Genomic DNA, 12,257 nt, shown 5'->3' with positions numbered 1-12,257 from the left:
TCCTACAACATATTTTTATGTAACAAGATGGTGATATTGCTGAGCATGGTGGTGCATGCCGGTAATCCCAGCAACTTGGGACGTTGAAGCAAGAAGATTTTAAATTTGAGGTAAGCGTCAGCAACTTGGCAAGGCCCTAAGCAACTTAGCAAGACCTTGTCTCAAAATGAAAAATAAAAAAGGGATTGAGGATATCACTCAGCGGTTAAGCGCACCTGGGTTCAATCCCTGGTACCAAAAAAAAGCTGGTATTTCTTGATATAAAATTAGGATTAGAATTAAGTATATGTCTACAAACATGTATATATAAAACATATAATTAATTTTACATATAAATCAGTCAAACACATTCTAAAACTTGGTTTTTCTTGGCTTGCCTTTTTTCTGTTGCCATAACCCATATCAGGTCTTCATTCTTCTATCCTTCCACTTAAAACATCCCTCTTGCTTTTAGCCACCCCATATCTAATCCTGGTTAACAAGTGTTTATTTATTTATTTGTTTGTTTGTTTATTTATTTATTTATGTGTGTGTGTGTGTGTGTGTGTGTGTGTGTGAGAGAAAGCATTTTAAGATTAACACCAACAAAAACAACAATCTTGTCAGACGACCCTGGAAAAGTTCTAATTTTCATTAGCAGTTAATAAAGTTATTCATGCAGAAGTGTATACAACAGAACACTGCTCCTCTGATTTTATTTGTACTTTTGGCCTGGGATATGGGTTTTAAATGGACATTGTATCAGCTTCATTAAAATACACAATATTTGTAAAAACCTTTTAAAAATGATGATACCTAACCACTTATAACAATGAATGAAGACAGTAAGGAAACTGAAGAAGTCAAGTACACTTAAAAATTCAGGCAGAATTGGAAGTTTCCTGCTTTATTTAAAAATCCTAAGATAAGTTAATGAGACTGAGCCAGACATGGTGGTATAGGTCATAATTCCAGCTATTCAGGAGGCTGAGGCAGGAGGATCATAAGTTTGAAGCCTCAGCAACTGAGTGAGAGTTTGTCTCAAAACAAACAAACAAACAAACAAACAAATAAATAAATAAATAAAAAGGGGCCTGGTGTTGTGGTTCAGTGGTAGAGCACTTGCCTAACACGTGTGAGGCAATCCTCAGCACCACATATAAATAAATGAATAAAACAAAGGTCTATCAAAATCTTTAAAAAAAAAAAGGCCCAGGGATGTGGGGCTGGGGTTGTGACTCAGTGGTAGGTAGAGTGCTTGCCTAGCACATGTGAAGCACTGGGTTCGATCCTTGGCACCACATAAAAATAAATGAATCAAATGAAGTTATTGTTGTCCATCTACAACTTAAAAAAAAAAAAAAGGGCTGGGGATGTAGCTCAGCGGTAAAGTTCCCCTGGGTTCAATTCCCAGTATTAAAAAAAAAAAAAAAAAGTCTTAGGTGTTTTAAAAATCAGTCTTTAAATTAAAATAACATATTCACTTTAAAACATGAGCTGGGCTAAAGGTTCAAATGATACTACATTAATTCTCCAGAGATCTCATATTTAGTGTCTTACAAGTATCCAGAGATCACAGCTAAAAATACATAGGTCATCAAAGGCTATTCTGAGCAATCACAGTAATTTCTTGAAGTCTATGCATTAGTCAAAGAAGCCACACATACAAAACTGCTTTTGTTCCCACTCAGAGCAAATCACTTGTTAGGAACAATTTTAATAATTTAAAATTATGGATATAAATTATCTTCTAATTAAGGTAGCTTGGAAAAGTACCAAGGTTTACAAAAATTAATTAGACATGTATAAAAATTTGGTCCTTTAGGAGATAAAGTTATCCAGAAAATTCATTTATAAGGTAACTCCCAGTGATATGATATAAAGGAAGTGTCACTTAACAAATCAGTAACAGCACAAAAATAATGGCATATTTAATATCACAAATATCAATTAATTATGGTACAAATCATTAATACAACAACAACAAAAAAGGAACAAAATTAGATTTTCTTGAAGTTAAACATTATATAGGTAGAGTGAAGCCAAGGACCATGATGTAAGGGAAAGGGCAAAACCTCTCCATTCCTTCTATCATGCACTCAATTATGCATGGAGACAAGGTAAAAACTGTGCCTGATATATGCAAATGTCTGCATCTCCTCTAGAGTCTCCCCCCTATTGCTAACACATCACATACACTCTATGAATGTTTTATAAATCCAGTTAATATTCACCTTTCGATTGGATTCCAATATGTAGGAACTCTCTTCTTTAACTCGTTCCATTTCTTCTTGCAAGGTAATAATTCTGTTGTTTGCGACTGCAAGCTGTTGGTGAAATTTTATTTATTTTTGTATTAATAGCATAAAATAATTTATGATCTGCTTGGCAACAATTTTTAGGCTTGGATAGTCTTAGAAATAAAGAAACTATTTATAACCCAATGAAAAATGTTCTTAAAAGGAACTCAGGAGAAATATCTTTAATGTAGGTTAAAAAAAAAAATCTCCAGGGCTGGGGTTGTGGCTCAGTGGTACAGTGCTTTCCTAGCATGTGCTTGCCTAGGCACTGGGTTTGATTCTCAGCACTGCATATAAATAAATAAATAAATAAAATAAAGGTCCACTAACAACTAAAAATATATTTTAAAATCTCCTGTTGCTGATTTTTAAATAAAATTTTTAAAAAGTTTTCATATATTTATTTATTTATATGGTGCTAAGAATTGAACCCAGTGCCTCAATTGCTATGCCATACTGCCTCAATACAGCAGCAAAAGAACCTCAGTAGAAATGTTTGTGCTGGATTGCTTAAAACCTTGTGGGATAGATTTTAAGGGTCATATCCATAATTTAAGTTTCATATATATATATATACTCTTCATTCAAAATTAAAGCCCACAGAGCTGAGAAACAGGCATTTAAAATTAAAATATTTGTTTTGAAGGAATAGCATATTCCTGATCAGTGCATCAATTTGATTTTGTTTAACCAAATTTATCTCACTGAATACAACAGGTCCATTATAATTAGAAACAGAGAAGACAAGCTCTTTGCAATAATTTGGATAATTTTACTTGAGGATTTTCATAGAACCATCTAACACTGCTGGGTGCAGTGGCATACACCTGTAATCCCAGCAGCTTGGGAGGCTGACACAGAAGGATTGCAAGTTCAAAGCCAGCCTTGGCAAGTTAGCGAGACCCTGTCTAAAAATAAAAAATAAAAAGGGCCGGCAATGTGGCTCAATTTTAGAGTGCTTGCTTGGAACAGATAAGTCCTGGGTTCAATTCCCAGCAAAACACACACACACACACACACACACACACACACACACACGCATGCACACACATCTAATGCTATTAAAGAAAAAAAACTGTAGCTTAGTCTTTGGCAAATTAGGGAAAATAGCTTCATTATTCAGAAGGAACATATGAGGTTATTTTTTTTCTTTAGGAACTTATTCTAAGAGCTTTCACGTATCTATTATTATCTGATCTTCTAAGTAATGGTGAGATTATAAGGGGGAGTATAAACACTCCATTTGCCAGTGAGGGAATTGGGCCTCTTAGAGGTCAACTGACTCAGGAGCACGTGACATAAATAGCTTCACAAGTAAGCAGAAATTATTGGTCTTTTGACCAGTGATCTTTATTTTATCTAACTGTCCCAAGAAGAATATAAAAATATAGAGAGTAAGAGGCTTGCCTGTCTGAAACATATAAATCAATGCCTAACACATATAAATCTTTGTGTAATTATAGCACCTAGTGCCTAAAATGTTATTTGAATGAATAAATGATGAATATCATGCTATATGCTAAATATTTACTCTAGGACAGCTCAGACAAAACATTTGCATAAAAGATACTTAGAAAACATGCCTATGCAGTCTAACTGGGTTAAATGAGAATCCCGGGATAAGCCAACTAACCAATCAGGTAAAAAAGGAGTTATATACTATAGTAGATATATTTGAAAAGTCAAATCCTTCATTTTTAAGGTTACATAGAAATTACTGATTTCATTAATACACATTATTAAATTTTATAGGTCAAAGAATTTCCAAAACACTTACCTCCTCTGTGAGTTTAGTGTTTGATTTTTCTAATGCATCTACTTTTGCCTGAAGGTTGTTTACAGTAGCACTATCAAGAGAAAAACAATGGTCTCTTTTGAAAACAATACCCTGAACTTTCCTTTTGAAATACCCATACTTATCATTCATTCATTGTCTAATGTCTACAATTTTTGATAGACTATTAGGCTCTAAGACAGCTTAAAAAAGGCTGTGTCTGCCTTAGCTGCTGTATCTTTGGCATTAGAGTTCGTATTAAGTATTTTTCAATAAAAAAAGAGCTAATAAGCTACATGTAAATTTCAGGGTTTACCTATATAAAGCACAAATAGGCTATATGAATTAAATGCTTTACATGTACCAAGCACTGTTCTAAATTATTTCACTTGCATAATTTTATTCTTTCAACAGCTCTATGTGTTAGGTGTCTCCAATTACAGATAAAGAAACTAAGGCATGGAAATTAGAATAAATAATTTAATATAAGAGTCATGTTTATATTTTATTATCAGCTGTAACTGTATCTTTGCTTGGGTTATATCTCCATAGTTCATTATAGTCATGATTTTTTCTTGGTCCCCAGAGAAAATAAATTGCTCTTGAATTTGTTAGCTGGAATGAAGACTACTCAAAATTTATACTGATACTAGTATAAATATAATCACATTGTAATCAAATTAAAAATGGCTCTCATAACAGAATTTATAAAAGTTCTACAAACTACAAAAAATATAATTTTTGTATGCACTAATTATTCTTTGGAATTATTAAGCAGTCTTTACAATAACAAGAATATCAACATATTTCAGAATATCAATAGTTTTTAGATTACTGTCCTCAGGACAGAGGAAAATTTCATTTCTGAAGAGTTCTGAAACTCCTTGGTGAATGCTTGATAAATTAATGGCAGTAATGATGAAGAGAGGGTTAATTAATATCTCAATTCAAATGTATTAGTGAGAAATACAAGGGACCCAGAGATATATAGGAACTAAATTACTGAATGTAGTTTAATACTAAAGTATGTGTCTTTATCACTGCACCAAGTGGGCTGCCAATTTCTAATATCTGTGCCACACATTTTAAAATTCTTAACTGAATGTATTTATTTACTTAATCACTAAATTACTGTTTTATATAGTCTCTTATATTGCTTTTCACTAAGGGTGACCAAAACACTTAAATCTCATTTATCTAATGTCTAACTCAGTGCCTGACAATCAGGAATTCTATATTTATATATTTGTTGAACATTGTCTGAATTTATCCTCATTGCTTATCATTTTATACTTCCTTTCTCTCCCAACAAAACCCCAGTAAAGTAATATTATTTATTCATTCTTTACTTCAGATGTCTGTTGAGTTCTTCTACATAGTTCTTCTGGTCCAGAATTGCAGTAATCTGACCATCCCTGGAAGAAAAAGAGAAGTAATAAAAATAAAATAAATAAGGTTAGAAACACCACCCATCTTATCTTTTCATAAAACATGTGAAGAAAATTGGGGCACATATAGTGAACAAAATAAACATGATGCATAATAACCCTCTCCACATATCAACAAGAAGGACTTGGAAGTTTAAAAATAAAGGTCTATATTAATAAAGCCCCTGCTATAGCTTATAAATCTTTTTTTTTTAAATATTTTTTTTGTTGTCAATGGACCTTTGTTTTATTTATTTATATGTGGTCCTGAGAAATGAACTCATGGCCTCACCATGCTAGGCAAGCACTCTACCACAGAGCCACAAACCCAGCCCGCTTATAAATCTTAATAACTTAGGTTATAGGCCATAAACTTCTCTATCAGTGGCATTTAAGTTTAAAAAGTTTTTTTCTTGCAAGTTAATACATTTTTTTCAGCTTCACTAGTATTATTCATAGCAAAAATTTTCTATTCCCCATAGGAAATGAATTAAACTCACTTATAGTATAATGTAGCTGTTCCCAAAGGCTATATATTTACCTTTGAGTGCTATTTTTATTCAAAGCAAGTGGTAAAAAAGGCTTGTAAGGGTTAAGTGCTTATTATTACAAGGGAAATAAAGTGTGGAAAAATGAGGTTCATTTAGAACCAACTAACCTATAAAAGGCACAAGTTCAAATGATATACTTTTTCTTTCTCTCTTTTGGCAGTGCCGGGGACCAAACTCAGGGCTTCCTGTGTGCTAGGCATGTGCACTATGGTAACTGCTCTAACACTGAGACACATCCTCAGCTCCTACAGATGATATAAACTTAAACTCAAAGTCAAAGATTAAAAATATCAGACTAATTATGCTTTCAACTGCTAAATACATAAAGGATATAAGGTATACTTCTGATCTCTAATCAGCAAGTACCACAGTATTTAAATTTTTCTATTTGAAATAATATTTGCTTAATAAGAAAGTTGTAAAGTTGTACAGAGTTGCCATATACCTTTCACTCAATTCCCTCGATGTTAATATTTTATATAACCCCATGCTGCATATTTCATATTGCAAATTTTAAGCAACTGACATTGTAATTCCTTTGGTCAAAAAGATCATGTTTTCAAATATTACTTTAAGAGATGAAGAATTAGATTATTTCATAATTTTAATTTTGTTTGCCTGAACCACACAACAGAAAATTATTTAACTAAATGGATTTAGTAGGAGGCACAAATAGTCAGATATTTTTAAAGCTATATCATCAGAAATTCTTTTGGCAAGTCAGTTAAATCCGTATTGTTATAAACTTTAAATATGACCAAAGGGGGAAAAAAATACTACAAAGGAAAAAAAAATCTAATTTTCTTTGCACATACCCTTCACTACCTTTACTGCTGTTCCCATCCTTGAGATACATTGAAAAATCTATAACTCCAACCTACAGAGAGAATTTTCAGAATTTAATACAAATTTTGATGCTTTTTCCAAGGCATAAAACAATGTCTTTTTGTAAGAGTAAAACAAAAAACAAACAACAACAAAATGTCTCTTTCTAGGCACTCAAAATAATAAAATAGTCATGATAGTCACCAGAAATTTTTAATACAAATACAATGTTTTGCTTTTTTTCCCCTTTCAGCATGGGGTATTGAATCCAGGACACTCTACCAATGATACTTCCCAGCCCTTAATGTTTTACTTTTAATATAATCAAGAATTGCTGTGAGTTAGAAGTATAGGATCAAGATTATATCAATAGGACTAGGAAACCAGATCATTAACTGAGACAGTCAACAGAATACTTAATGTATATAAGGTTTAAAGTTTCTTTCTCCTTTACTTATTTCAGGCATTCTGCTACTGAATTTCTATTTGCTTTTAGGGATAAGTTTTTAAAAGTTAAATTATAAAAATAATGCACATTTCCCTGTGGTGTCTATTCTTTCAAAGCTTCACTGATGCACGTATCTTCATTTTTCAAGATTTGCTATTTAATTATTCAGCTTATTCAGAATATTCTAGTATAATTTTTTTTTAAAATCAAGATTGAGTCATATTTTGTCTTATATTTTCTCAGAATAAAACCTAACAGAAATTCATCATAATATTTCAGACAGAAGAGGTAAGAAATAATAATAGTGAAAAAGCAATTACTGGGTAATTAATATGTGCTAAGGCTAAATCTAAGTGAATTATGTGTACTAACTTCTTTATTCCCCACAAAACCCCATTAATTACTCTCTCTCTCTCTCTCTCTCTCTTTTTTTTTTTTGTATTGGGGATTGAACCTTGGGTAGTGTCTTGCTAAGTTGCTTAGGGTCTCCCTAAATTGCTGAGCCTGGCCTTGTACATGTGATTCTCCTGCTTCAACCTCCTGAGTCACTGGGATTATAGGCTAACATGCCTAGTTTATTTATACTCTTAAAAAAAAAAAAAAAAATCCCTACATTATATCAAGGAATCTGAGACACCAAGAAACGAAGTACCTACATAATTTATTTAGCTAGAAAATGAGGAAGACAATTTAAAACTAAGCAGTTTGGCTTTAGAGTCTTTAATCTTAAAGACCATGCTATACTGGGTTGCTTTTTTTTTTTTTGGATGGTACTGGGGATTGAACCTAGGTGCACTCTACCACTGAGCTACATCCCCAGCCCTTTTTAATTCTTTATTTTGTGACAGGGTCTCACTAAATTGCCCAGGCTGGCTTTGAACTTGGGATTCTCCTGCCTCAGCCTCCTAACTTGCTGGGATTACAGGTGTGTGACACTTTACTGGCTTTTTAATATATTTAACAGTGATTGCAGCAAAGATAATGAATTTGAAAAATATTCTAGAAGACAAAAATCTAATTTTTCATACAGCAAAACTAAAGGAAATCCCATTTATGATTCTCTTCTTAGTTGATATAATCTATTTAACCCAATTCCTGAGATAACAGAACCCAAGTGACACACTTGGTTAAATGAGTATTATTTCCATACCTGAGAGTCCAAATCTTCTCCTTTCATACAAAAATTTGCATCAATGACATTCAGACCCACCAACAGACCAGCAATTATAGCTCCTTCCTCTTCCATCATGAGGGCATTTGGTTCATAGAATTCACTGTAAGAGAAATACAGAATATTCTACTATATAAAACCTCAAAAATCCAATGATATAATCATGAAGGAAAGAGCAAAATGCTTGCCTCATGGTTAATACGGTCATCTATGATAATAGTGACAAAGTTTTAAAAGAAGAAAGTGTTTCATAAATATTTTATTTTAGATAGCAGGTGCATGAATAGACTCTTCAGATAACAAGTAATCTGGTTGAAAAAAAAGATTAGATGGTATTTTTATTGAAGTGAGTATTTAGATTTTTCTGATATATTTATATTTGTGATGCATCACTGGATACTTCTGAAATCTTTTATGCATTTTAAAATTTTATTTGGTTTGATTTTTAAAGTTAATACCTTCTTAAAATTTTTTTATTTTTAATTCTGTTTAAAAATAACATTCCTTCAATGCAGTAAGTAAGCATCTTACAAATGTGAACAGATGAATTATATATATTAATTTTTGCTTAATTAGCAAAAATGAGCAAACATGCATAATAAGTTGAAAATGATTTAAAAACACCTGTTCAAGTCTTTTGCCTATTTTTTAAAAAATAATTTATTAATTGTTGATGGACCTTTATTTATTTATTTATTTATATGTAGTGCTGAGAATTGAGCTCAGTGCCTCATACATGATAGGCAAGTATTATACCACTGAGCCACAACCCCAGCCCATCTTTTGCCTATTTTTATATTGCTTATATGTGTTTTCTTACTGGATTGGTAGAGTTTTAAAATACACCTTGAATATGAAACTTTTGTTGAATATATGTATTATGTATTAGAATCATCTTTCACTCTGTGAAAGATGGGCTCTTTCTTAATATTAAAGAGTATCTTGATGAATCTAAGTTCTTCATTTTAATGGGGCCCAAATTATCCATTTTTCTCCCTTTACAAGTAGCAAAATTTTGCATCTTAAGAAAATTTTGCCTTATTTTTCTTTTAAAAGTTTTATTGTTTTGTCTTTCCTACTTACATCTAAGATCCATCTGGAATTTTGGGGCTGTTTTTAAATTTAATGCTACATGTCAACTTCTTATCTTACTGAGCCTGGGCACACACTAAGGTGTCAAAGTCTTCTCTGTTTTCAGGAGGTATTAAGGTTTGGAATGCCCTGCAAAAAACCATGTATGTCAGAGTGATAGAACATACATAGTATAAAACATCCACTTGGAAATGCAAGTATGTGAAGTGTGATAGTAAATATTAGTGAAATTGTTATGAGTCAACTATTTCTTATAAAATGAAAAATTTGTATGATTCGGTTTTATGACAGAACACATCAAGGGAAAAAGAAAGTTCAAAAAGGTGTTCATACCTGAGAAGTTCCTTCTTATTGATCAAGGCTTTCATATATTCTGAAAGTTTCTTTTGCATTAATGCCAAACGAAGCCAGGCTCTTCCTCTGCCTACTGGTGTCCTACAAGAACAGAGACAAAATGACAAAATGACTAAAAATGTAAGCAACAGAGGCAGGGGTCACTGTGGAACAGATTCACTTCATTTTCCAATGGTCTCCCAGTATAATGAGCACATTGAGGTGTTCCTCATAACCTGTCTCATTACAGTCCTATATTGGAAATTCTGTGCAGAATAGTAAGATCCAGGGGTATGTTTAGGATAAATGCTCTTACAAAGAATTAATAACAGAATGAGGGCACTGGGATTGTAGCTTAGTATAGAGTGCTTGCTTAACATATACAAAGCTGAGTTTAATCCCCAGTACTACCACCACCACCAAACAAACAAACAAATAGAGAGATAAATAAATAAACAATTACTTAATGTGACTACTTCCCAGACTTACTTCTGGGAAGCCCAACTAGAAATGTTCCATCAGATTAGTATTGATAAATACTCCCAGATTTAGTATGGGTTATATAAGGACCAAACATGAATGTGAATTCAGGCAATTTAAACTTCTATCTGATTAAGATTAAACCAATCTCATTTGGGAGGGTGATCACTACTCTTTTTCAAGTTCTAAGACATGTTGTTGGTGTCAATTCCCGAGGTTCACTTGATATCCAATTTAATATTGACTTTCGAACCCCATCAAATACATTATATCCCTAAGTCAACTCCCTAGATTGAATTTCTTGAGACTCATTGATTCTCACAAGTGTGTTTTTTTTTTTTTTTTTTTAAATGTCAGGCTGTGAGTATAGCTCAGTGGTAGAGTGTTTGTCTACCAGGCATGAAACCCTAATTTCAGTCCCCAGTATTGGGGTGGGGGTGGAGGAGAACTTTGGTATTTTAACATGAAGCCAACCTCTTTTAGATGAATGATTATCCTTCAAGAGCACACTTTTCTTAAAATTTTACATACCAGTTCTCTTACTCATAACATTATGCATTTTGTAATGTTGTAAAAATGACCATAGGTATTATTATCTTTAGTATTATTCTTCAAGAAATAAAAATGTTGTTCTTGAGAAACAGAATTCAACTTTAGACTTACTTAAGTCCTGGAAGATCTTTAACACTTGCTGTTATCTCTGCGGCTTCTGGAACAAGTTTTTCTACCAGTTCTAGAGGACCCCAGAAGGATTTATTTTGCCCAAGAAATGTCTTCTTGGCTAAGGTGACAAAAACAAGGCAGTATTTTAAATGTTCTTTAAAACATAAATAGTCCCTCACTATACACCCCACTACATACCTCCCATCTATTAGATGTCTTTTTCAGGAATCCAATCCTAGGCTATTAGACAATTATAAAATTATTCATGCTTTCAGAATACATAAAATTTTGTGAAAATAAAAATTCTCTACTTCCTAAAATACACAGTCCTTCTTTCAGAAAGAATTTGTGACCTAGCCTCATAATACCAAAATTTAATAATTACTAAACCATGTGGTATTAGTAAAAAAAAAAAAAAAAAATAGTCCAATGGTAAAGACTGTTTCCCAAACTGAATATTGAGAAGGGAGAAAGTGAAGGTGAACAAGTCTAGGTTCTGCTTCAAAAACCTGGTTAAATAGAAAGAGTACTGAAACAAAAGTCAGGAAACCTGAATTCTAGCACCTGCTCTGTCCCTGTGTGACCTTGGGCAAGTCATGACCCATTATAGGCAGGCCTATATTGCCTGCCAATTGGTTAGAACTGCTGTATTGGATTTAATTACTTATAATGGCCGTTCCAATTCTTAACATTTAATAATCTGTATTTTTTAAGTCCTATAAGTCTTTTAAGACAACCATAGCTCTGCTCCCATACAGGTTGCACTCCAATGGATTAATTTTATTAATTAAAGTCTTATGCTTTAGCTCCTCAAAGAATACTTTCTTTTTGACTATGTAGTGCTAGGAAACAGCTGCATGCACATTTACATTTTGAGGCCACAGCCCACCTTTCAAGCCATGTTTCAGACAGTGTTCCATCACCACAAAGAACTGCTGCAGGGGTGCATAATCAGAGTCTAGAGTCCTCCCCAGGTTCAGAGCTGATTCAATCAAACCCTTGATACTCAGCTTGGCCATGTTCATCAGGTTCATACGTTCATTAGCCATGAGATAATTTGGATCTGCAGCCACAGGGGAGAGAATGAAGTTTGGTTACTGGGAATTGTAAAATCCAGTGGGATTTCACCATGGTGATATTTGCACTGATGGTATAAAAGCAATGGTAGGTAATACTGGTGGTGACTTGTGATAAAGCAAGGAAGTGGCACCATA

General features: G+C 33.0%; 1 protein-coding gene across 6 annotated transcripts in view; it reads right to left on the bottom strand.

Moving 5' to 3' along the window:
• Rufy3 (RUN and FYVE domain containing 3) overlaps positions 1-12,257 on the bottom strand; it is a 77,701-nt gene that overhangs the window by 19,301 nt on the left and 46,143 nt on the right. For all 6 annotated transcript variants that reach the window (XM_076864497.2, XM_076864496.2, XM_076864495.2 and 3 more), the window contains 8 exons: positions 11,933-12,106; positions 11,044-11,161; positions 9,901-10,002; positions 8,455-8,578; positions 6,847-6,908; positions 5,403-5,468; positions 4,057-4,126; positions 2,214-2,306 (listed from right to left, as the gene is read on the bottom strand). In XM_076864497.2, the coding sequence (XP_076720612.1) occupies positions 2,214-2,306; positions 4,057-4,126; positions 5,403-5,468; positions 6,847-6,908; positions 8,455-8,578; positions 9,901-10,002; positions 11,044-11,161; positions 11,933-12,106 (809 nt within the window). The remainder of the gene's footprint in view (positions 1-2,213; positions 2,307-4,056; positions 4,127-5,402; positions 5,469-6,846; positions 6,909-8,454; positions 8,579-9,900; positions 10,003-11,043; positions 11,162-11,932; positions 12,107-12,257) is intronic.

The sequence above is a fragment of the Callospermophilus lateralis genome, chromosome 8 (genome assembly GCF_048772815.1).
Source record: "Callospermophilus lateralis isolate mCalLat2 chromosome 8, mCalLat2.hap1, whole genome shotgun sequence".
NCBI lineage: Eukaryota > Metazoa > Chordata > Mammalia > Rodentia > Sciuridae > Callospermophilus > Callospermophilus lateralis.
Note: the sequence above shows the minus strand (reverse complement) of the source record. Positions and strands in the feature narration are given on the sequence as shown.